General features: G+C 36.1%; 1 protein-coding gene, 1 long non-coding RNA gene and 1 pseudogene across 6 annotated transcripts in view; 2 read left to right on the plus strand and 1 right to left on the minus strand.

Annotated features, from left to right (window-relative positions):
• LOC131828034 (uncharacterized) overlaps positions 1-23,084 on the plus strand; it is a 192,828-nt gene extending 169,744 nt beyond the window's left edge. For both annotated transcript variants that reach the window (XR_009352198.1, XR_009352199.1), the window contains exon 4: positions 22,871-23,084. This is a non-coding gene — a long non-coding RNA (uncharacterized LOC131828034). The remainder of the gene's footprint in view (positions 1-22,870) is intronic.
• Positions 1-27,530, minus strand: part of INTU (inturned planar cell polarity protein) — an 88,893-nt gene that overhangs the window by 31,647 nt on the left and 29,716 nt on the right. For all 4 annotated transcript variants that reach the window (XM_059168902.1, XM_059168903.1, XM_059168901.1 and 1 more), the window contains exons 3-6: positions 24,412-24,497; positions 13,918-14,121; positions 9,142-9,260; positions 3,517-3,606 (exon numbers count right to left, since the gene is read on the minus strand). In XM_059168902.1, coding sequence (XP_059024885.1) covers positions 3,517-3,606; positions 9,142-9,260; positions 13,918-14,121; positions 24,412-24,497 — 499 coding nt within the window. The remainder of the gene's footprint in view (positions 1-3,516; positions 3,607-9,141; positions 9,261-13,917; positions 14,122-24,411; positions 24,498-27,530) is intronic.
• LOC131822771 (U2 spliceosomal RNA) lies at positions 4,548-4,672 on the plus strand (annotated as a pseudogene).

Below are 27,530 nucleotides of genomic sequence, written 5' to 3' on the forward strand. Positions count from 1 at the left end.
GCTTCATGGCAGCCTAACCCATAACACTAGAGAATGAAGTATTAAAATATTTTCAGGGCATGCTGGAAACACTTTACTTTTTTTCTTAAATCACTTACCTGTGATGGTATACTGATATGCAGTTTTCCCCTATTACAAGAAGGAGAGGCATACTGTATGGTAGTATAATTTTTTTGAAAGAAAGTTATAAAATAGAAAAATAACATATTATTAATTTTATGTTAAATATCAATCGCCTTATCTAGGTAAGGACACACTATCACCTTACACACGAGTTTTGCACATGGTGTTCTACATAATCAATACTTAGACGATGATGACGACGATATAGCTCTTGCTGTACAATTATCAGATTTTCACATGAAGACACACACATACACAACAGATAAGTTTATTAGCTACATGGCATGACGATTATCTACTATTCATTCAGTGGAAGTGGGTCATCATAAAGATCTTCACCCCTATCATCTTCATGTTGAGCAGGTTGAGGAGGAGGAGCAGAGGTTGGTCTTGCTGTCTCAGGGGTGGCAGAGGCAGAAGATGTGGAGGTAAAGGGGAAGCAAGAGAGGCAGGCACACTCAGTTTAACTTTACAGAAATATATGGTAATTTCTTTTTTTCATTTCTTTAAAAACATTCCTATATGACATCAAACTTTCTTCCACTGTTTGCTTTATTATCAGTGCCCATATCATAGAAGGGTCCATGTTATAAAAGAAGTCAAAGCAGTCCTGAATAATCAGAATCCTTCTGCCAGACTATCTAGTATCAGTTTTTTTCTGGCAGTCCCCCCGTCTTGCTACCTTGTTGCCATATCCAATACTTGGCATGACTTCCTTGATTGGCTCTTTCACGATTTCCTTGATTGGCTCTGTCATAAATCCTGTGAAGTCATGCACAACATCTGGACACCATTTTCTTCAGCAGGAATTTATTGTTTCTGGCTTGATGGCTTTAATGGCCTTTTCGATAACAACAATGGCATCCTCAGTGGTGTAATACTTCCAGACTTCATGTTCTATCAGGGTTCTCTTCTACAGCATTGATAACCCTTTCCATAGGGTACCATGTGTAACAAGCCTTAGAGGCTGAATTAGAGATTGCTGTTTTGGGGGGCAAGTAGACTGACATCTTCAGTGTTGAACTCATGGGGTTCTGGGTGGCGAGGGGCATTGTCCAATAGCAAAAGAATTTTCAAAGGCAAAGTAGTTTCTGATTTTAGGGACAAAGCATCAATGGAACCAATCCAGAAAAAGGGTTTTCAATGTCCAAGACTTCTTGTGGTACAACCAAAAGACTGGTAGCTAATATTATCTGGTGTATCTTTTTCCTTCAAGGTTTGGGGTTAATGAGCTTTATAGATAAGGGCAGTCCTGACCATAAACCCAAATGTGTTGGCATAAGAGGGTAGAGTTAGCCTATTCCTTCCTGTCTTAAATCCTGGTGCTCACTTTTCTTCTTTAATAATATCCTATGCAATATTTTTCTCCCCCAGAATAGGGCAATTTTGTCTGTATTAAAAACCTTGAGGCAGATATTCTTTCTCCTCACTGATTTTCTTAATGGCATCTGGGAACTCATCTGCTGTCTCTTAGCAGAATCTGCTTCTCCTGTTATCTTGACATTTTTAAAGCTGAACCTCCTTGTAAAATTGTCAAGCCACCCTTTGCTGGCATTAAAATCTCCTGCTTTAGAGCCACATTTTTTTTTTTTTTTTGCCTCAAGTTGTCATATAATAACTGCTTTTTCTCAAATCACATTAGAGTCTATAAGTATGCCTTTCTTATAGTAATCCTATACCTACTTAAAGCCGGATTTTCAATACATCATAAAAAGATATTTCACAGAAAGTGCAGTGTTTTTGCACCTGCTGGCATAACTGCAGTGATAACTTCATGAATTTCCTTTCTCTTTTTACAATGGCCTGTACACTGGATTTATTTATCTTGAAATGGCAGGCAACCGCAGGTGCAGACCTCAATGTATAGTACATATCAAGCAATTCAACTTTTTCTTGTAATGTCATAACTTTCCTCTGCTTCTTGGGAGCACTTCCAGCACTTCATATGGATCTCCTGGTGTTATTCAAGGCTTACAGTATTGCACTAAACACAATGAAAAATATGCAAGAACTGTGAGAAATCACTTTTTATTGCCATAAACAATTTACTGGAAAGACAAACTATTCACAGAGATGATTAGTGTCATAGGGAGTTTTAAGCAGATAATCATAACACAAGCTCACTGCAACAGCAATTGGAGGTGGCTATGAAATTCTTACAGTAGTACAATATGCACTATAGTAATTTTATGCAGTTATGATTTAATACTGCATCTTTACTTTATTCACATCTCTCTCAACTATGAATTGCTCCATTCAAGTGTTTGTACGAGTTTTGATAAATTTTAACTTTTAATAATAGACTTGTGTATACTTCATGGTAATGATGATGAGACAGACTAGTATCTACATATATTTTATGCATTCATGATATACCTTTTTCTCAATTTTTTCAATATTTCTATGCTATGCAGTTTATCTGCAAGTTCTTTCATATTGTCACAAATCTCCAAAAAAATTTCCAATATAGTTATTGAAAAAAACCCACGCATAAGTGGATCAATGCAATTTGAACCCATGTTCTCCAAGGGTCAACTCTATTTTGTCAAGGGCACTCAACATCAGGACCAAACACCTTTCTACTTGACCTTTAATTCTCCAAAATCTCCAACAGTAAAAAACTACAAACACATAAAATCCATACTACAATCTTGTCAAAAGTTGCCTCTTTTGACAACTGAAGTAGAGAAGGTCATCTCTCAGCTCCATATTGGCCATATCTCAGAAAGAAGTGTACTGAAAGCCGGGCCCCTAGAAATTGTTTCTAGCACTTTTCTGTTTTGTTTTCAATTAAGTAATTATTTATTTATTTTGAGAGAAAAAGAGAGAGCAAGAGGGGGAAGGGCAGAGGGAGAGAGAGAATCTCAAGCAGGCTCCATGCTCAGTGTAGAGCATGACACATGGATCTATCCCAGGATACTGAGATCATGACCTGAGCCAAAATCAAAATCAAGAGTTGGATGCTGGGTGCCTGGGTGGCTCAGTGGGTTAAAGCCTCTGCCTTCGGCTCAGTCATGATCTCAGGGTCCTGGGATCAAGCCCCGCATCGGGCTCTCTGCTGAGCAGGGAGCCTGCTTCCCTTCCTCTCTCTCTGCCTGCCTTTCTGCCTACTTGTGATCCCTGTCTGTCTAATAAATAAATAAAATCTTAAAAAAAAAAAATGAGTTGGACGCTTAATTACCTGAGTCACCCAGGTACCCAGGTGCCCCTTTTCTGTATTTTTAAATACCAAATTAGCATGGTAGCTATTGTAGTGGTGCAAGAGATCTTTAAACTGTAAAACTGAAAGACTTTGCTTTCGCCAAAAATGTCATAATTTTAATGAAACAGACTTTGTTAGCAGTATTTCAGAAATGATTTTAAGGTAAAAAAAAAAAAAAGATCTCAACTTACTTTTCAGCAGGCAGGCCAATTAACAACAACTTGTCAGATTCTTTCCAATAAGCCACATGGATTTGTTTCCCATTTAAAAGAAGGGATGAGCTAGGAAAAAGTAGAGTGAAAATAAGTTAGAATATCTTTAAATGTCATAAAATTATAAACAGTCATTCATAAAAGATTACATATAGTATGATTTAAGAAATGCATGCTTAATGAGCAAATTTCTTGGCATATACCTAATTGTCACACAGAAAGGGCAAGTAATTATGTAACAACAAAAAATATATTCTGAAATATTTTTTTAAAACCTATAAAAAAGCTCTAGGTCAAATGAAGGTAGACCTCTTACAGCCAAAAGTAGTGAAATTCTTTAATTAACATTAAATGACTATATGCTACTTTTTTCAGAAGAAAGCTCCCATTAGTATGCAAATTTAACAAATCTTTTCTTACTGCCTATTTATAAACATGATTTATTATGAGAAATTACAAAAATAGGAAGATACAGTCCCAGCTCACAAGATAATAATTCAATATAGGACATAGGTACATAAGCAAGTAACCAAAATATAAGTCAGATTTAAATGTGTTCTCAAAGAAATGTTTAGAATAATGTATATATTCATTGTGGTGATGGCTTCAGGGTCTATATGCCTCTGTTGAAACTGATCAGATTGTACATTTTACATATATGCAGTTTACTATACTTTAATTAGTTGGAAAACTAAATGTGATCTAAAAAGAGATATATAATGAACTATGAAAACATGGAGAGCATAATGATTCCATCCTGAGTATGGGTAGGTAGTAGAAAGAAAATAAAATGAAAATACACTCAGTGATTTTTTTTTTCTTTAAACTAGAATACATACATCAGTCTGTCTGCTGAGTCCTTAGGATTTAATATACCTTCTATACTGCAGTAGATATTATTATTTTTATTATAATCAAATGCATACTATTTGTGAGACATGATATTTTTTCATCTTCCTAACATCCTCTTCAGGCATTACCATCACTGGTTTTTAAAATTGTTGTTAAAAATCGCTTCTTGGCCTTTTGGCTAAGATCAAGTGTAAAATCGTTGTTAAATTTTTATTTAGATTCCAGTTATTTAAGACACAGTGTAATAATAGTATCAGATATACAATGTAGTGATTCAACACTTCCATACACCAGGTGGTTGCTCATCACCTATTTAGCTCATTCCCCTACCTACCTTTCTCCCCACACTAGAAGTTCTTCTCTATAGTTAAGAATTGGTTTCTTTGCCTCCCTCTCTCTTTTTATCCTCCCTTTGCTCAACTGTTTTTTTTTCCTTAAATTTCACATGAATGAAATCACCTGGTATTTGTCTTTCTGAATTATTTCGCTTAGCATAACACTCTCTAGCTCCACCCATGTCATTGCAAAGATAAAGACTTCACTAAAAAAGAGAAATACAGGCCAGTATTCCTGATGAACATGGATGTAAATATTCTCAATAAACTACTGGCAAACCAGATCCAACAATATATTAAAAAAATCATTCCCCATGATTAAAGTGGGATTTATTACTGGGTTGCAAGAGTGGGTTCAATATTTGCAAATCAATCAACATTATAAGTCATATTGATAAAAGGATAAGAACCATATTATTTCAATTATAGATACAGAAAAAATATTTGACAAAATATAACATTCACTCATGAAAAGATTCTCAACAAAGTAGGTTTATTTTATTTATTTTAAAAGATTTTATTTACTTATTTGAGAAAGAGAGATAGTAAGAGAGAAAGAGAGAGATTACAAACAGGGGCAAAGGGCAGAGGGAGAAGCAGACTCCTCACTGAGCAGGGAGACTGATGTGGGGCTCGATCCCAGGACCCTGGGATCATGACCTGAGCGAAAGGCAGACGCCTAACTGACTGAGCCACCCGGACACCCAACAAAGTAGGTTTGGAGGGAACATATTTCAACAAAATAATGGCCATATATGAGAAACCCAGAGCAAATATCATTCTCAATGAGGAAAAAAAGCTTTTCCTGTATGGTCCGGCACACAACAGGGATGTCCACCTTCACCACGGTTATTTAACATAGTAATAAATCCCAGCCTCAGCAATCAGACAACAAAAAGAAATAAAAGGCATGCAAATTGACAAGGAAGAAGTAAAACTTTCACTATTTGCAGATGAAATTATACTCTGTTTAGAAAACCCCCAAAATTCCACCAAAAACCTACTATAACTGATGCACGAATCTAGTAAAGTCCCAGGATACAAAATCAACATACAGAAATCTATTGCATTTCTCTACACAAGTAATGAAGCAGCAGCAGGAGAAATTAAAAAATCAATCCCATTTACAATCATACCAAAAACTGTAAGATACCTAGGAACAAACCCAACCAAAGAGGTAAAAGACTTGTACTCTGAAAACTATAGAGCACAGATGAAAGAAATTGAAGAAGGACACAAGAAGTGGGAAGACTTATTCCATGCTCATGGATAGAAAGAACAAATACTATTAAAATGTCTATACTAGGGGGGCGCCTGGGTGGCTCAGTGGGTTAAAGCCTCTGCCTTCAGCTAAGCTCATGATCCCAGTGTCCTGGGATTGAGCCCCACATCGGGCTCTCTGCTCAGCAGGGAGCCTGCTTCCCCCTACCTCTCTCTGCCTACTTGTGATCTCTATCTGATAAATAAATAAAAAATCTTAAAAGAATAATGTCTATACCAGGGGTATCTGGGTAGCTCCGTGGGTAGAGCCTCTGCCTTTGGCTCGGGCCATGATCTCAGGGTCCTGGGATAGAGCCCCACATCAGGCTCTCTGCTCGGCGGAGAGCCTGCTTCCCCCCTACCTCTTTGCTTCCCTCTCTGCCTACTTGTGACCTATTTGTCAAATAAATAAATAAAATCTTTAAAAAAAAAAAGTCTATACTACCCAAAGCAATATATACATTTAATGCAATACCTACCAAAATACTACCAGCATCAAAATACCACAAAGCTAGAACAACCAATCCTAAAATTGTATGAAACCACAAAGACCCCAAATTGCCAGAGCAATCTTGAAAAAGAAAGGCAAAGTGGGAGCCATCATAATTCTGGACTTCAAGCTATACTACAATGCTGTTTAGAGATCAAGACAGTATGGTACTGGCATAAAAACAGACACATAGATCAGGGGAACTGAAAAGAAAACCCAGAAATGAACTCAGACCTACATGGTCAATTAATCTTCTACAAACAGGAAAGAATATCCAAAAAGAAAAAGACAATCTCTTCAACAAGTGGTGTTGGGAAAACTGGTCAGCTACATGCAAAAGAATGAAACTGGACCATTTTCTTACACCATACACAAAAATAAATTCAAACTGGATTTAAGACCTAAATGTGAGACATGAAACCAATAAAATCCTAGAGGAGAACATAGGCAGTAACTGCTTTGATATTGGCCATAGGAACCTCCTTCCAGATATATCTCCTAAGGCAAGGGAAACAAAAGCAAAAATAAACTATTGGGACATCATCAAAATTAAAAGCTGCACAGCAAAGGAAACCATCAACAAAAGTAAAAGACAACATATGGAATGGGAGAAGGTATCATGAACAGACATTTTCCCAAAGAAGACATCCAAATGGCCAACCGACACATGAAAAGATGCTCAACATTAATCACCACTAGGGAAATGCAAACCTGAACTACAATGAGGTATCACTTCATACCTATCAGAATGGTTAATATCAACAATACAAGAAACAGGAAGCGCTAGTGGTCAAAGGGGAACCCTCCTACACTGTTGGTGGGAATGCAAACTGGTGCAGCCACTCTGGAAAACAGTATGGGATGTCCTCAAAAAGTTAAAAGGAGAATTGCACTACTAAGTATTTACCCTAAGAATACAAAAACACTAATTCAAAGGGATACATATACCTTGATATTTATAAGCAGCTTATCTATAATAGCTAAATTTTAAAAAAGATTTTATTTATTTATTTGACGGACAGAGATCAAAAGTAGGCAGAGAGGCAGGTAGAGAGAGAGGAGGAAAAAGGCTCCCTGATGAGTAGAGAGCCCAACACGGGGCTCGATCCCAGGGGATCCCAGGGGATCCCAGGTGACCCTGGGATCACAACCTGGGCTGAAGGCAGAGGCTTTAACTCACTGAGACACCCAAGCATCCCTATAATAGCTAAATTATTGAAAGAGCCCAAAAGTCCATTGACTGATGAATGGGTAGAAAAGATGTAGTGTGTGTGTTTGTGTGTGTGTATAAATATAAATGTATGTATATATATAATGGAATATTACTCAGCTGTAAAAAAATAAAATAAAATCTTGCCATTTGCAATGATGTGGATGGATGGAGCTAGAGAGCATTATGCTAAGTGAAATAAGTTAGAGAAAGACACATACCATATGATTTTACTCAACACTTCTTTTTAATGCAAAAAAATGTTTTTTAAAGATTTTATTTATTTATTTGACAGAGAGACAGAGAATGAGAGAGAGAGAGCATGAGTGGAGAAAGGTCAGTGGGAGAAGCAGGTTCCCTGCCAAGCAGGGAACCAGATGCAGGACTCAATCCTGGGACTCCAGGGTCATGACCTGAGCAAAATGCAGTCACCCAACCAATTGAGCCACCCAGGTGCCCCTTTTTAATGCAAACTTATACATGAAATGTAGCCTCAGTTACTGTCTTGAAAATGAACCCCATGGTTAAATATAAATTTCATTTAGAAAAAGAAATTCTCCTTCCTATTGTCTTGCCAACCTTATCTTTTAAAATCATACAAGTATCATTTTTACCAGAAGATGGGAAAAGCTAAAGTCTTAGAAAATCTAATTTTATATTTTATATATTATGGAGCTCTTAAAAAATTTGAGATAAATGCCTATTTTGTAAAGTCTAAAATTGTTGAATTAAGGAAGAAAAATGGTTAGTAATCCCATTTATTTATTTAATTTTATTTAAAAAATAAATAAATAAAACTCAGAAGTTTTCAGCATTCTCCCATAAATTAACTGTGGCATTTCAAAGTTAGGGCTTAATAAATGAATGTGGAAAGGGATATGTGGCTCTATAACTGACTATATGGTATATTTTGTTTTTCCAAGAAATTATTTCACATAATTCTTGCTTATCCATCATTGAATGAATTTGCATAGATGATAACTGCATTCTGACTCTTCTTTTTAAAGTGTATGTGTTTTCTGTATTTTTCTGTCATACTTGTAGAACATGAAAAATTCAGTGTTCAGTCATTCTTGCCAACCACAGAAGTACTGCCTAGCGAGTTAATAATCAAGACAAAAGCATGAAAAAGCAGACTCAATGTAATGCCATGCTTAAGAGATACTACCTTCATGAATAAATTCTGAAATGTAGGTCCATTAGTCCACCTTTGTGATTTAAAGTGTGCCAAAACACCCAGATTTATAGCTGTATTGAGAACCTACACTTTTATATAGGTGACTACAAGAAATAATTTGGGTGAGAAACAAAATACCTACAGATATCATATCTGCTGTATAGCTATCTATATTACAGATACAAATATATTTGTATAATAGATACTTATATCACTATATTGTAAGAGGTACAGCGCTTGAAAAAACCAGAATTAAAGCTAAAGAAAAATCAATTCTTACCTAGTAACTTGTGTCCCAGTTACATTTTCCAACATGTCACAGAGTGTGAGAAATATCCCTCTCACACTTTTAAGTTTCTGAGATGCATCAGATACTGGACAATGATAAAGAATTTCTTGCTGTTAGATGAAAAGAAATAGAAATGATCAGCCTCCCATATTTTGGTCATGGAAAGTTCAGAATTCACTATTAAGAAAAGAACAAAAAAATCAATCTTTTCAGCTTCAAAGGAAGCATTATTCAAACAAACACAAGGAGGGAAGTATGTCTGGAATTTTAACACATTACCTAGTATTTAAAACACTACATTTGAAAGTAAGTTACAGACTGTCAAAACTGGTCATAATATCAAAATATACACCGAGTAGGACACTGATTAGTTAGAATGATTATAATTAATTTCACTGTTTAATTACTTTCATTACTGACATTTAATAGATAACCTTCGTCATCTTTGGTGAAATCATCATTTTAACCCGAGACAATACTGCAATTAAATTTACAAAGAACACAAAATTATAGTAGTGCAGATAGCAGTATTTCTGATGCTATACTATCTTATCTGTCTTAAATTTAAGAGGGTTTTCCCACCACAAGTTAATCTGAATTCAAACTTTAAAAGAAACCACATTTTAAATCATAGAAAAAACTAGATCTATATAATTCACAAAATGCTTAATATTTTTTTCTTTTCAAGAAGAGCATATTCCCAGGAAACAGTTTTACAAAATAAAATAAATTTCAAAATCAGGATGTGCTTTGGGTTAGAACTTTTACACAAAGGGATGAATCATTCTGTATCTCACTTTTTTTGTTGTGACTTAAAGCAACATGTTATTTTTCTCACAAGGCAAACTAAAAGCTGGCAAAATAAAAATTTCTAGATAGAAACCACAGAGAATTCAGAGTAGCTCCCAGTTACGCTATTTAATATTTAACATCCTTAAATATTCATACAGTAACTACTGAAAGCCCAAACTCCTAAAATACGTCTTTCTTCAGTTCTCTAAAGAGTGCCCTATATCTTGTTTTGGTCCCTCTTTACAATAAATAATTACGTGACTTAGTATCCATATCTTGGCAATTTTTACATTAGGATAAATATAAAAAATGATAAACTGGACACATCTTTTTAAATATTAATAAGCACATCAGTATATGCAAATTGCTATAGAACATGTTGGCCAAATACATGCTGCCTAACACTCAAATTTTCTTACAACATTTCTAGGATAAAAAGCTATAAAAATTTTTTCTTTAGAAATTAAGCCAAACATCAGTTAAGATCTTCTGCTAATGCTTACTTAATAAATTTAAACCTCGACTAGTAAATACACATTGCATTTAGCCAAATACCAAACACCACTTTAAACAAATAACCTTACCGTCTTTGATTGGATTTTTGATATTTCTAAGTCTTGTAAGTTGAAGAAGACAAGGTTTTATTAAATATTTAACTCACATGAAAACAAAACACCCTATGACATTTTATTGTAAAGTAAGACCAAACAGGCCATTTGAGAAAGTCTCTTTTTTCCAAACCCTGTAGCAACCAGCCCAGAAAGCCTCAGTATTAAGGACCTGGCAAACTCTACAGTTCCTAACCAATTTAATTAGCTTTTATTTTTTATTTTTAGGCACTTGTTAGTAGCATGCATTTGCAGCAGCTTCCACTCTGTTCAGTAAGAATAAAAAGCCTCTTCTAATTACAATATTGATATAGGGCTCTCAATAGACAGAAACCTGTTCATTTGAGAAACATCTACACATTTTCCCATGGAAAGAAAGCCAAAGATGACAAAAGGCTTTGGTGGTACTCTACTCCAAGATGACCTAGAAAGTTTCAGGGTGCTACCATCCCAGAATTTTGTTGTACGTTTTATATAACAAACAGTTAATTTTCTCATTTGCTTTAAGGTATAAAATAAATATATGCAAGAAATCAGAATAATTAACCTTAGGTCTCTTATGTTTTCAGAATACAGAAAATTACAAAAAATACATAGAAGTAAAAAATCCCTTCTTTTCCATTTCAATTATTGACTAAATTTTGATATACAAAGATGCAACACAAAGAAATGCACCCCTTGGAGAAAATGGCTTTGGCAATCAGAATGGCCTGCAAGGATTTCAACAGCAAAGAAATGTAAATTAGGTTAACAACTTTTAGATGGCGCTTCTGCTTGAAGCACTATGGAACTATGGCTAGAACATAACTTGCTGAAATGCTGGATATGTAAGAAATGGAAAGGTTTTCTAAGGACGTCTTCTCCATACCCTTTCAATCGCCTTCCTCAGAACTGCAAAGCAAGAGGGCTTTAGCGGGCAGTGGTGAGTGGTGGGCAGAGGGACAGAGGGCTGATGCCTACAAGAGTGTCAATCAGTACAGAGTATTTTCCTAATGGCTAGGTAGGTAAGATGAACCTAGGACCACTGTGTTAAACCTGGACTCTTGAGAAAGTCTGAGTACCTTAGGTGAGTGGCAGAAGCAGAAGCAGAAGCAAATTCTCTCTGGAGGAAGGCATTCCTACCTTCTAACCACAGGACTTCCAGAGGTAAAATCAAGTAGTAAGCCTAGTCAGTGATCACCAAGGGCACAAGAAGGCAAACTACCACATGTCAGTTAGGAGTTAGAGAAGATGGAATGGGCAGATACAGAATAGAGAACACAGAATACATATGAAATACTTGGAGAAATGAAGTATAGAATCGCAAAGACAAGCAAGCAGCAAGAGACTACCAGGAGTATCATGACAGATTTGAAAGGCAGACTAAAGATTTTTTCAGGAAATCCTGAAAATAAAAATGATTGTTTAAATAGAAAACACAAGAGTGAGATTAAAAACAGTTTGGACATAGCAGAAGAAAGAAATTAAACAAAAAAATAAATAAAAGATCCTTATAGAGGAATGACTGACAGTAGACTTAACAGCAATTACTGAAATCAGAAGACAAAGGAATACTATCTTCTATTTTTTTTAAGATTTTATTTATTTGACAGAGAGACACAGCGAGAGAGGGAAAACAAGCAGGGGAAGTGGGAGAGGGAGAAACAGGCTTCCTGCCTAGCAGAAAGCCCGATGCGGGGCTGGATCCCAGAACCCTGGAATCATGACCCAGCCCAAGGCAGCCGCCCAACAACTGAGCCACCCAGGCGCCCCAGGAATACTATCTTTAAACAGATTAGAGAAAATAACTTTCTACCATAATGACATAAGCAATACCATGCGTTGACTTCATCTTCTCCCTCGCCACACAGGAAAACTGTGTTTTCTTACCTCTTTGAATTGGGAGAGACTATATAACTAGTTGAGGCACTGGAACATGGGCAGAAGTGATGTTAGAACTTTTTTTTTTTTTTTTTTTAACCATTTGATATACTGTTTATTTTACTTGAATGTAAGTTCTCTTTTTTTTGGTAATTTTATTTTGTTTTTCAATGTTCCAAGATTCATTGTTTATGCACCACACCAAGTGCTCCATGCAATATGTGCCCTCCTTAACTTTTAAGTTAGAACTCTGAACTGTCTCATGGGATATTAGATGCTTTCTCTCTTCTCTCATTGGTGAACGAGATGCAAATGACCCAATGGAGGACTCCAAAGCCTTTGGGAATCAATGGAACCATTAGATGAAGGGCTCCAACTACTAGGCTATATGACCGGGAACATTTACATTGAAATGAGAAATGAACTTCTATTATGTTAAGCCACTAAGACATCAGGGCTGTTACAGAATAGGCCTGGCCTATTCTGACTAATACTATGTAGAATTATAAAGCACCTTTCAAGAAGAGGTGAAAAAAACACCATCAGAGAAATAACAACAAAAACAATTTACCATCAAGAGACTTTCACTATAAAGAAATGCCTGAAATATATGTCTTAAGAAGAAGAAAAATGATCAAGTAAGGACAGTCTGAGATGTAAGAAAGAATAGTGAGTAAAGAAAATGATAAGAATATATGCAAATTTAAAAATTCATTTGTATGGAGCATAATGCAAAAAATGATTTTTATAATGTATTATATGTTTTATAATATATAAAATGTAATAATAATTAATAGTAGTAGAACTAGCATAATTATGTCCAATTTCTGGAATTAAAAACATGACAGCACAGGGCACCTGGATGGCTCAGTTGGTTAAACATCTGACTCTTGATTTCGGTTCAGGTCATGATCTCAGGGTCGTGAGACCTGAGCCCCACATTAGGCTCCACACTGTGCATGAAGCCTGCTTAAGATTCTCTCTCTCTCTTTCACTTTGTCCCTACCCCCCTACTTGTGTGCATGCACGTGTGCTCTCTCTCTCTAAAATAAATAAATAAGTATTTAAAAAAAATGATAGCACTAAAATACTCAGGAAAATAGCATGTATGTGAAGAGGGGATAATCTGAATTAAGGTATACTAAGGGCCCTGAATTATTTTGAAAAAGAGTTAAAGCAGCGTTACAGAATCTGCTAAGACAAATATGATAAAATTTTATAGGCAATCACATAAAATATAGTATATAGCAAGCAATGACAGGTAAGAAAAATACTATAGAAAAAGTAATTAAAATAGAAATCTTTAAAGAAGACAGAAAAAATTCAAATATTTCAATAATCTGTATAAATGGACTCATTAAGCTTATCAGTTAGAAGATTGCTATGTGTAAGAGACATACCACAACCCTAAAGACACAGAATGACTGAAAAAAAGTGCTCGTCATTCACTTGAAAGACTATAAAAGGACCTTATTCTTTTCCTTTGCACGTTTGAGAAAGCACTCACCTCCTCTTTTGATGTTTCTGAGTCAAGCTGCAGTGTGAGATACATAACGATGTGAGGAGTGTTTAGGATATTTTGCTGGATACCTTCAACCTCCTCTCCCCACAGAAGTTTGACTAAATCATTTGTGTTCGACTGTTCCTTTTTCTGTCTTGGTTGAGTTGTTTCCTTCTTCACAGCATATGCATTTTCAAAGGTCAGTTTTACCTTTAACGAAACAAGTAGATTTTTCAACAGGGAAAGGTCAGTTGCAGTTTTCACAAAGAAGGGTCTGTACATATATAGACACTTAGGTACACAGAGTATATCTAAAAATCATCCTAGAATATGAGCTCTTTGGTGTCAAGGACTATGTATTCTTTTTTTTCTTTTTCTTTCTTCTTTTTTTTTTTTTCTTGGTTAAAATTTTATTTATTTATTTGACAGACAGAGAGAGAGACAGTGAGAGAAGGAACACAAGCCCCCAGAGGGAGAAGCAGGCTTCCCGCTGTGCGGGGATCCAGATCACAAATGGAGAGGAGGGCGGAGGCTTAATGACTGAGCCACCCAGGCACCCTAAGGATTATGTAATCTGCTTACATTTGTATCTCCAGCTCCTAGCCTAGTTTTTGGTACATATTATTACATGTATTTATTGAGTAAGAATTTATAATTCTCTGTACAAAATTTTATTTATTTAAATTTAATCACTGTATTCTAAGATACTGATAACAAAGAAATACAATAGAAAAACAAAAATTCATACAATCTCATAATTCAAAAAGAGGAGCAAAGTATTATGAATGCTAATAGCTCATCTGGGGAAAGAAAAAAGAAGAAATATAGGATTAAAAGGAACTGCATATAACCAGGTTAGCTGTCCTTTCAAGTGGGGCGATATTCAAATATTTTTCTCTCACTTTCTGGTCCTTTAACCCACTATTTTTTTTTTTTTTTTAAAGATTTTATTTATTTTATTTGACAGACAGAGATCACAAGTAGGCAGAGAGGCAGGCAGAGAGAGAGAGAGAGAGGAGGAAGCAGGCTCCTCGCTAAGCAGAGAGCCCGATGCGGGACTCGATCCCAGGACCCTGAGATCATGACCTGAGCCGAAGGCAGCGGCTTAACCCACTGAGCCACCCAGGCACCCCATTTTCTGGTCCTTTAAAATAAAGACCAAGGAGAGAAAAAACTATCAACATGCTAGATCTGGGACCATGGGCCTGAGAAGATTATAAGTTTTATCAAGATAGTTTTATTTTCACGGCCTGATGTCAGACAAGATTGGTAAGAATACAGAATGTGACCATTCTCCAATTGTTGAAAGCTAGCTTCCACTTCTCAATTACTTTTACTTGAAAAGGAGATAGGTGTCTAGATGCCAGCTGGCCAAAGATAACTTGTTCATTTTAAAGAAGCACCAGTGTGTATCTTGACTAAAAGAAGTTTTCACTAGATATAGCTAATTTGGTGTAGTAAAAACATCATCATAAGCTATATAACCACAAAGTATTCCTAATGTTTAAAATCTTATCAGAATACAGAGGAGTAAAATAGGATATGCTAACTATAATAATCCATAGAGTTCCAAATTTAAACACAGTGACTCTTTTAAAATTAGATTAAATTTTATTTTCAAAGATTTTATTTATTTGACAGAGATCACAAGTATGCAGAGAGGCAGGCAGAGAGAGGGGGGTGGGAAGCAGGCTCTCCACTGAGCAGAGAGCCCGATGCAGGGCTCGATCCCAGGACCCTGGGATCATGACCTGAGCTGAAGGCAGAGGCTTTAACCCACTGAGCCACCCAGGTGCCCCTTAAAATTAGATTAAATTTTAAGTAAAAAAATAAATTCATGTTTGATTAAGAATAAAAAGTCTGTTCAATATGTGTTTGTTAAATCATCACACTGGATACTTTAAAAAATCATGAACAGGGCACCTGGGTGGCTTAGTGGGTTAAGCCTCTGCCTTCAGCTCAGGTCATGATCTCAGTGTCCTGGGATTGAGCCCCACATTGGGCTCTCTGCTTGGCGGGGAGCTTGCTTCCCCCCCTCTCTCTGCCTGCCCCTCTGTCCACTTGTGATCTCTGTCAAATAAATAAATAAAATCTTTAAAAAAAATCATGAACAACCAAAATATATACAATTTTTATTTGTTAATCATACCTCAATAGGCTGGGGGTGGGAAATATCTAGCCAATATTTAAAAGCAGATAAAATTGTACACATTAAGTTGCATTTGGGAGGAAAATATTTAGAAGTTATTATCAAGATAGGGGCACGTGGGTGGTTCAGTCTGTTAAGCATCGAACTCCTGATTCTGGCTCAGGTCACGATCTCAGCGTCCTGGGACTGAGCCCCATGTTGGGCTCCATGCTCAGTGAGGAGTCTGCTTGTCTCCCTTTGCCCCTCCCCCGTTAACTCTCTCTCTCTCAAATAAATAAATCTTAAAAAAAGTTATTATCAAGATAGTAATAAATAATCCCTCATTCTTAATGTTATTATTTTTTTTAAAGATTTTATTTATTTGACAGAGAAAGAGAGCACACAATTAGGGGGAGTGGCAGGCTCCTTGGCTGAGCAGGGAGACCAATGTAGGACTCGATCCCAGGACCCTGGAGCCATGACCTGAGCCAAAGGCAGATGATTAACTGACTGAACTACCCAGGTACTCAAGAGGTACAATTTTTAAGGCCAATTTTAAATGTGATAAATATTAACATATATAGTCACTTTTTTAAAAAAATGAGCTTTATGGACTTATATTTTATCATCAATACAGAGGAGTAAAATAGGATATGCTAACTATAATAATCCGTAGAGTTCCAAATTTAAACACAGTGACTCTTTTAAAATTAGATTAAATTTTATTTTTAAAGATTTTATTTATTTGACAGACAGAGATCACAAGTATGTAGAGAGGCAGGCAGAGAGAGGGGGGTGGGAAGCCCCTCTCTTATTTAAAAAATAAGCACATTATTTTTAAAAAATTCATTCATAATCCCACTAGACCATCTAACTGTTATACTATAAAATAAATCTGCCCTGAGAATAAAACCTTCCAAAAGACAAATATCTAAATATCCTTTTTTGTCAACAAGGAGGGACTATTTACAGTTGTGTTCAATTTTGCTTATCTGTAGCTATCTGATATGGCATCTAAAGGGCACTAAATTATCTTTGTATACCTAAAGTGAATTAAGTTAAACATCTTTTCTAAAATAAGTCTCAGATTTATTTTATTAACAAATAGAAAAGAAACATGAGGTTTAAACTCATTAATATGTATATATTCAGAGAAAGATAAACTAGGTCAAGATCAGTAGTAATCTATATAGAAAGTAGGAGGGGAGAAATCCTTCAGAAAATTTTCCTGAGGCCTAATGATCATGTTTCTGTACAAAACATGTAATATTCCAAATGGAAAAGCCAACCTTTACTAAATTTTTTATATTTGCTATAAACCTATTGAAAAATGGGTCCTTAATATTACAACACTGTATCCAAAAAGGCTGGATAGAAAATTAGTGTATTTAGGGGGAAATAATAAGCAAACTCAACAAAAATATAAAAAATTAGAGACCCTATATGGGAAAAATCAAGCAAGTTCTGATGAAACTTAAAATTAAGGTGAGAGACTGCTGAAGAGACACTGTTTTAGAAACGGTCTTAGAAGAATGTGAAAAAGAATTTCTTGGTGTGAGGTGTTGACCCAAACAAGCAACAGGTAAGCATTAGATGGCCTAAAAGACTATATTCTGAGAGTTGCATCTGTTCTACAGGGCAACGTTCAAAATATGTATATATAAATAGAAATACAAATATAAGCAAAAAAAAAACCATATAAAATCCTTGAAGAATGACCTTATGAAGTGAATGGTTTGGTGGTTGAGATCAGATAAATAAAAGATAAATAAAAAAATAAATAAAAGATAAAATTCTTTTATCCAAGAATGAGAATTTAAGAGTTTCCAGAAGAAAATATATGGGTGGTGTTCCTTGGTGATGGTGTTGAAAATGTGAGAGATCTGAGAATTTGGGGAAATCCTGAACCCAGAGCTTATGACAGGTGAGATGGAAGCTATGAGATTGTCCCAAGGCTTGGGCTTTGGTGAGGAGCAATATATATGAATGGAGGGAGAAATATGACCACAGGGAGCATGAGATCATTAGCATCCTAGGGAAGCAGATGTCACAGAGATAGGCTGGCTGGGTTTGTTGGAGTGTCTGTGAGAGTAGCGCATACCAGTAGTAAACAAGGAGAAAGGTGGTCTTTGGAGAAAGAAATGTGCCTCAGAACAGGGAGAGCATCTTTTCCGTTTGAGACTCTTGTCGGTAGAGAGGTTAAGAGACTGGCTGTGACTCACCAAAAATGACAAAAGGAAATGAGGTGGTAAACTCAAAATAAAAGCTCACTAATTTTACTTTAGGCAGCAAAAACAACCTAAAATTTAAGACTAGTTTGTTATGCTTAGTGAAAAATGACATACTTGAAAACTAACTAATGTTATACTTGGCAGACAACTGCACTTCTTTTCTGTGGTGTAAGGGCATTTTCCCCTCACCATGTCAAAAACTCAAATATACACACCACAGAACCATCCATTAAAATTCTTTTAAGGACTATTTTAGCCACCATTCTTCTGATTTAAGTAAAGTTAGCAGCATTACGCAAAGATAATTATATTTTAGCAAGGCATTTTGAAAAGCTTACATGTTAAGTAGCTTTAAATTTCAGGATATCTGGTTGCCTTGATAAAATAATGGATGAGACAAATAACTAAATTAAGAGTTATGTGCTTTTTAAAAAAAGGGGTCTATATACATAAATACTGAAGATATATTTTATAGAGAACTTTTGTTCAGAAACATCTAGGAGGGAGCACCTGGTTAGTTCAGTCGGTTGAGTGTCTGACTCTTGTTTTTGGTTCAAGGTTCAAGGATCATAGGATGGAGTCCCACATCGGGCTCTGTGCTTAGTACATGGAGTCTCTCTCTCCCTCTGCCCCTCCCCCAGCTTGTCATCTCTAAATGAATAAATAAAATCTGAGGGGGAAAAACCCATCTAATATAAAATAGTTTACATGAAACCTCTTACAAAAGGATTTTCTGTTCCTCCATGAACATTAATCTATGATATGTTTCATCATTCCTCATTGCCTGTCTCTCTCAAAATGTGTGTGTGTGTGTGTGTGTGTGTGTGGTGTGCAATTTGCTCATCCTTTCTTCTTTTCCTTCCAGTTCAGGAGATGATGTACCTTTCCTTGGGTCAGAAGACATGCTCTCCATAATTCATCATTGCCAAAATCTTGTTTAATTACCCTTTCTCTACTTCTCTCTTCAACCCCTCCATTTAACAAGCAATGTCTCTTCAGCCTCTGTCAAACAAACAAGCAAATTCTTTCTTTCTTTTAGCTACCAAGCCATCCTCTTCACAGATGGGAACCAGGGAGGTTGTCAGAATCTGAAGCAGCTCCAAGAGCTGACCAGTCTCTCACCCTCTGCTCACAGCCCTCCTGGGATCTCTCTCACAACATCTACACTGCTATCTGCCCATCTGATCCTTTCTCCTTTTCCTGGCAGATGCTTTGAATATTCCTCAGTCACAATTCTGAAGAACAGGAGTGTATCTGACTTAGCAAATTCTCTCTCCTTGATCCTCTTCTGTTTAAGGCAATCTCACTCAAGATGAAACCTGGAAGGCATGTTAGACTTCTCTTTATCCCACAGGAAGCACTATCGTATGCTTCACATTATCTTGAATCTAATCTATTCCTTCCTCCATATCCATAGGCTTTTATCAGCTCTCTTCTGGACTGCTGTGAAGCCAATCACCTGGTTTTCCTACCTCCAGGCCTATTCAGAATGAAATATTCCTAAAATGCAAATCTGATCAGTCAGTCCTCCACTTTAAAATATCCACATAGATGATACTTCTGGGTTCTGAGAATAGATTAGATTTACATTTAAAAAAAAAAATTTGCCAGTCTATTTCCTAATTTTTCCATGGTTTATATATCACTTTTGTTTAACAAGGAGATAAAAGTTAAAACATTCCACCCAACCATCATCTCCTTTAAAAAGACTTTCCCCCCTCTTTTGGGCCTAAGAAATACTTCAGAGGTAAGAGTCCAGGACTAATGTTTTACAGGCTGATCTGTGAAAGGAGTTGGTGGCTTCCTCCAAAGCTCCAGGAAAATGAGGTATGGCCCAATGCTTAATGCAATCTACCCTGGTCAACAGCAGAATTTGGACCCAAGCTCCCTGAAGAAGCCAGGAATGAGTGATATATACTTAATATATATAATTATGTACTTGTTGAATAAATATGAGTGCATAAGAGCTGCAGTAGTAAAGGTCACAGTCAGCAATCACAAGGGTACTTGTACCTTTGTTCTTGTCATTTTAAATACTGAAAACCTCTTTTTTTCAAACTCGCAACTTCCTATTTAAAAAATTTCAAACATATGGAAAAGTTGCAATAACATAATAATTACCCATGCATTATTCCTCACACAGTTTCACCAATTTTTAACATTTTGTCACATTTGCTTTCTCCTTGTCTTCTCTGTCTTACTCCCCTTTCCTTCCATCCTCACCCCTACTTTATATACTCAAAAAAAATTTGGCTGCATCACTTCAGAATTATCTGGTGACATTTTAATGCTTTACTGCTAAATACCTGAGCACATATCTCTTAAGGATAGGGGCTTTCTCCTACACAACCAAATATAATTATCATACTTAGGAATTTGAATATTAAATATAATACTGTTCTCAAGTCTTTGCCCAAATTTCCCCAATTGTCCCAATATAGCTGCTACCCACTGCAATCCAAGATCAATTTAGGATTAGCCACTGCACTTAGTTCTATGTCATTTCATTCTGCTTTAGCCTAAAACAATTCTCCAGCTTTCTTTTTCTTTCAAGACAGAAAACATTTTTAGAGAAATCTAAGATAACTATTTTTGCAGAATTTTATAACTTGGCTTTAAAAGAAATAATTTAGTCTTTTTGTACCTCACCTAGCATATAGGCTTCACTTCCGGATTTCATTCTGGTATTCTGAATCTATTTATAACAGAACTTACTTAAAAATCAAGCACAGAACTGCAGAGTTGGAATTGGGTTCAGATATATTTGCTCAAATCTCCTCTGATTATAGATGAGAAAACTGAAACCCAGAACAGTCTGGCAACTTGCTCAGAGCAAGGTTTAAAATGGAGCTCTGACCTCATTCTACCACATTACCACATTGTAGATAGCTCCCAGGCCATCTTCTGTCAGATGACAAGAGCATTTAGACCATATTTATACATCAAGCAGAAGTTTAAAATATTGCTGTTAGAGGAGTGCCTGGGTGGCTCAGTCGTTAAGCATCTGCCTTCAGTTCAGGTCATGATCCCAGGATCCTGGGATCGAGCCCCCCATCAGGCTCCCTGCTCAGCGGGAAGCCTGCTCCTCCCTCTCCCACTCCCCCTGCTTATGTTCGCTCTCCCACTGTGTCTCTCTCTGCCAAATAAATAAATCAAATCTTTAAAAAAATAAAATAAAATATTGCTGTTAGACAATTCCAAATTTAAATGTTAAAAAGTCTCCTTTGGTATTCTTTATAAATGAATATTCCTCTTCTCTTACTGCTTGAGTGATTGTTTCAGCTGCCATAGATACAAATCAGGTAAAACAACTTTTTCGAGACAATTCCACCTCAGTTTGTTCTAGCCCAGCAGGAATGAAGACCCACCCAAGTTGTGTGAGAGATGGAAGGATCATGCTCTGCAGTCAGTTTCAGTTCCTTGAGTTATTAACTCTGCAACCTTGGAGAAACTGTTACATCTCTCTGATTCTTTTTCTTCACATACAAAATAGAAACACAATTATTGGTATCCTACAGGCTATTGTGAGGAATAAATTAAATCGCTAAAGAAAATGAGATTAGCAAAGCACCAACAAACTGCCTGGTATGTACAAACACTAGTTCTCTTCCCAATTCCACTCCTGTCCTCCCTGAGCCTCCTACGAACTCCTAGTTTATACGGCTGGTAGAGAGAAGCTTATACTTCACACCCCTTTCAACACTAATGATATAAGAAAGATGTGGTTTACTAATTAAACATTACTTCTAGTTAAAGGAATTTTAACTATGTTTTAAACATTATTAAAGATACATCATGCTAAAAGCTGGTGCTTGGTTTTGAGCATGACACAGCTATAATACCAATTCTGCTAGCAAAACAAAAAATGCATATATGTTTATACTCAAAGGGTTAAACTAGAATAAAATATTCCAAAACATTAAACATGAACATCTTCAGGTAATGGGATTTTAAAAGATTTTGTCCCTTACTTCTTCGTATCTTCCTCTTTACAATGAACATGTACTACCTTTATAATAAGAAGAAAGTTTATTTTTTTAAGTAGAAAAGATTTTAAAAGATTTAAAACCTTAAAAAGATTTTAATAATATACATCTTATGACAGGGTAATATCCTCAAATTAAATGCTGTCAAAATCACTCTGAACTTAGATTAGGAAGGCAAGAATGTGCTAGAGTAGAACATACTCTCTCAATATGATAAATTCAAACAACTCAAAACAGTTTTTCTTCCACTTTCAAAACAAACTGCTATTTCTTCATTTAGGCACAAGATGTACATATTGGCATGTAAAAGCCGTGTGCATGCGTGTGTGTGTGTGTGTGTGTGTGGGTATGTGTATTTAAATACAGAACCACACTTAATGCAGCAAGATGCTCACATCATAAAAGGCAAACTGGGCCAACAGCAGATACACAACTCCTACTTCATATTTAATAAGGGCATGTAAATGGTGGGTGGAACCGGACAAAAATATTTAAATCATTATTTCTTCCTCTCTCTCTTTTTTTAACTTCTGAGTGTGAATAGTTGAATCTGCAAATGTTAATTAAACATAAGTACAATGTGACTCGACTGTAAACATAATTTTTTTTGGAAGATAGAAGAGCCGCGGTTGAACTCTGGCAACACTGGCAGATACCCACCACTGACAGAGGCAAGAAAGGAGGAGCCCAGACCTGGGAGCTGACATGCGGCCAGTTTACTCTGGAGAAGCTGATTCAGTTGTTAAAATACTGCAATTCTTCATTACTAATGGGTAAGTAATTGCTGTCTGAGCCCCCTGAGGTGCTTAGTACCCTGGCTCACCCTAGGCCCTCTCCACACCTGACGACCAAAGGGGACAATAGTATACCCTATTTCAGCATTACGTCTGGTGTCTGCCTGATTGTTAGTATTTCAAACACCACCTTGTCTCCATCGCCATCTCTATCCATTCCTAGGCGCTGCTGGTCACTGGCTGCCAAAGTTCTTCGAGCACTTTCATTTTGCATTTCCAAAGATAGCTAATTTTACAGAGCATCCATGTGTGTCTTTGTGTGTTAAGAGAAAGAAGTGAACATAAGGGAGATGTTCTTTCTTAGACAATAAAGAATTTCATCATGGGTCCCATTATTTCAGTATCTCAAATCAGATGCAGGAAGATTCTGTTTTATCATGGATTCTATTCTTCACCCTGATCAATCCAGAAAGTGGCTCATCCTCTCATAGTCTGATGGAGTATCTACCTGTTCAAAGCAGATCATCCTCCCTATCCCTCAAAAGAGAAAAAGTGAATTCCTGATACTAACAAGAGCAGAACATTCCTAAATAGAAAGTACAGCACTTTCAAAATACATCTCTCTAATGACCTAAAAATGTCATCTACAATACAAAATGTCAATGCTTAGACTATCAAAATAACTATTATGAAAGAGATTTATTTTTACTTACAAGGAATGAGCAATAATACACTAAGTAGCTAAATGAAAGCTCAGGAATAAGGCTAAACAAGATAACACACACACACACACAAATCAAGAAAATAGTACAATTAGTTTTTAAGATAAACAAAACCACATTTAAAAAACTTTATAGGAGGGATGCCTGGGTGGCTCAGTACATTAAGCATCTGCCTTTGGCTCAGGTCATGATCCCAGGGTTCTGGGACCAAGGCCCACATCAGGCTCCTTTCTCAGTAGAGAGACAGCTTCTCCCTCTGCCTGCTTCTTCCTCTGCTTATGCTCTCTCTCTCTTTAACAAATAAATAAACAAAATCTTAAAATTTTTTTAAAGGAACAGTGATTTTAATAAACCAGAGAAAAAAAAATTCCATGACTGTTTAAAATGACTTGTCTAGGAAATGGATTTTCATCAACATATATAGAAGTTATAATGATAGGTTGGTCATTATATAGTTTTTAAATTACGTCATTATTCCTGCTTTACATAGGAGGGTTTTATTTGTAGATATTTCTCTCTTTTTAGAATAATATCCAAAAGCTAAAAATGTTAACAGAAGCTAAAATGTTTTAAATCATCAAATATGTAAGTATAATTCATTTTATACATGATAATTTTCAATCTTAAAAAAGAAAACAGTAGAAGGTATCTTTATTTTCTGTAATTAATCATAAAATACAAAAGAAAGACTGTTTATACCTGCATAGGTCCAGGAATACAAGACAGAACTCTCTCTATGTTCTCAGAAGTCACATCAACATCATTCACAGCAACAAGGACATCACCTGAAAACAGAATAACAAAGGTTGTTGTATAAATATTCAAAACCCAAAAAGATCTAGAGTTAGACCATTAAAAAGCATCTATTCCAACCTCTTCAAAGTACTGTGGAACTCATTATATATTATTATACAGCTCATAGCAGCAGAGCTAAGCTCCCACTCCACTCTTTTCTTATACTATAATATAGCCCAATGTTACACCATAACTAAATACCACCTATGGACATTTAAAGAGATGAATATTCTCATTTTGGATACAATTGAGAGAACTCAAAGGGCAAATACAAAATTTGTAGCATAAACCAAGTACTGCACTTAGCAAAATTGAATCTAATCACTTAAACCCACAGTAAAAAAAAATTGGCTTTAATTTTAATTAAATCCATGTGGTACATCATAATTCAATATGCTGTGGCTTTCACTGCTATTACTGATCTATGTCTACATATAGCTCTTTGTTTCAAAGGCCCCAACTATAACAAAACCACAGCATGTTTTGGTAAAAGTTCCTTTTCCATGGCTTTTTCTTTAAGTGGGTATGGTTATCAAATTTGGTGGCTTTCATAAAATAAAGATCAGTGTTAAAATGGGAATTTACTTTTATAACATAGAGATAATATCAAAATTCCAGTGAGTTTTATTAATAGAAATATATACATACCAAGATTATTTTTTATCATTCCTAAACATATCATTAGGAAATGGACCAAATTATTAATATTAATCAAACAGATACTTACTGAGCACCTACTGTGTGCCATGTACGTTCTAGGCAATATAGGTAAACAATGGAACAAAACAGACAAAAACCTCTACTGTCATGGAGCTTCATACTCTGGGGAAGACAGATTATAAACGTGTATATAGATAACAATGTTGGTAGATTTTTTTTTTTTTAATGATTTTACTTATTTATTTGACAGAGAAAGAAATCACAAGTAGGCAGAGAGGCAGGCAGAGAGAGAGGAGGAAGCAGGCTCCCTGCCGAGCAGAGAATCCAATGCGGGGCTCGATCCCAGGACCCTGGAATCATGACCTGAGCCAAGGGTAGAGGCTTAACCCACTGAGCCACCCAGGCGCCCGTTGGTAGATGATTCTCCCCCAGTGTTTCATATTTTGTACATCTTGCAAGGTAAGGCACTGAAAGTCCTTGTTCTGGATTATTTTTTCAAGGATGTTTGGGCAGTGAACAGCCTTGGACAACAGAGGTAGTGTTGTAGAAAAGAACCATCTGAAAACATGTCTAACAAAGCTCTAAAAGTAGGAGACATACATGTATTGTCATGATAGATATGAAAATTAATTTTAGAGTGAGTGTGGTATAAATAATATTTTAATGTTTAGTGGAACATTTTCTCTTTCTATAGCAGAAGTGTTCTACCCACTTCTCACTCTCCCACATATTTGTTTCCCTCCAGTTTTTGTCAGCAACTCTGTGACTCAGAAATGGCAGGCTTCCAGGACATCCTATCACTGCAGTGGGCAAAGTTCTTTCTCAGCAAGCACACAGGAGTCCTTAGGACACCCTGTCATAGGCTGAAAGGAAATGAACTGCATGAAATTGTTTGAACTGTTAGATAAGAAATGTGAATTACTGATGGAAAGTTTTATCAAGATACATTCAAAAGTCAAAGAAATAGAAAGTGGTGAAATCAGTTTAGCACTGCACTTAAATCAATTCTTCAATGTAAAATTAATCACTTGAGAAAATCCATCAATGCATTCCTCAGCATCTACTTAATATCAAGTGTGTACTGAAGGGCACCAAGGGCTATGAAAATATATATGTCAACATTTGTTTACTACTGTATTTATACTATATACAAAATGAATACAGTTTAAGAAATTATTTTTAAAACTATTACACATAAATATAGAAAAAAGAAAAAATATTTATGTAGAATATTGCCTTTGGGTGTACGGGCTTTTTCTTTTTTTGTTTCATTTTCTCAACTGTCTATATTAAACAAATTAAATCCCTATATTTAAAAAATATTTTATTTATTTATTTGACAAAGAGAGACAGCAAGAGAGAGAGAGCACAAGCAGGGGGAGCAGCAATGCGAGAGGGAGAAGCAGGCTCTCAACAAACAGGGAGCCCGATGTGGGGCCCTTGATTCCAGAATCCTGGGATCATGACCTGAGTCCAAGATAAACACTTAACTGACTGAGCACTGAGGAACCCGAAAACTCATTATTTTACTAAAAAATAAAAACCCATGGTGGTAGGCAGATTAATGGTCCCCTAAAGTTGTCCACACCCTACTTACTGAAATCTATGAAAGTTACCTTACATGGCAAAAGGGACTTGGCAGATATAATGAAGAGGATGTTCAGATTGGGAGATTATCTAAGTGGCCCAATGTAATCATAGGGTATTTATAAGGCAGGAGGCAGGAGGGTCAGAGTCAGAGAGAGACTTGAAAATGCTACGCTGCTGGCTCTGAAAATGCAGGAAGGGACCGTGAAACAAGGCTATTCAAGTGGCCTCTGAAAAGCCGGCCAAGGAAAGGGATTTCTACCTTAGAGAATCTATAAGGAATCTACCCCTGTGGATACTTTGACTTTAGTGCAAAAGGACACATTTTAGACTTCTAACTTCCAGAACTGCGAGATGATAAATTTGTGTTGTTTTAAACCACTAACTTTATGGTAATTTGTCACAGCAGCAATAGAAAATGAATACACCTGTCTTAACAATATAAAGCAGTCTTGGCTAACTAAGCACCAAATGAGAATCAGGGACCATGAATGAAGAAGAACAGATCAGAATATATAAAGAGTACAAAGAGGTCATTGGAGAAAAAAAAAAATCAGTCTTGTTAGAAGGAGGAATTTATGCACAGAAGGACCGGGAAATATGTTATATACCAATGGGGTGGGATCCGATTGTGAGTTTCAATTGGTCTTTTAAATTAAACTGAATTTGACTTTCGGGGAAGAAAATCTGGCTTCTGAAACATAGTTACCAAGTACTGCCGTTTTATACATTCAAGTTAACGCATCTACTGTCAAGACATTTACCGAAAAATTCTT

Source organism: Mustela lutreola, chromosome 1 (genome assembly GCF_030435805.1).
Source record: "Mustela lutreola isolate mMusLut2 chromosome 1, mMusLut2.pri, whole genome shotgun sequence".
Classification (NCBI taxonomy): Eukaryota; Metazoa; Chordata; class Mammalia; order Carnivora; family Mustelidae; genus Mustela; species Mustela lutreola.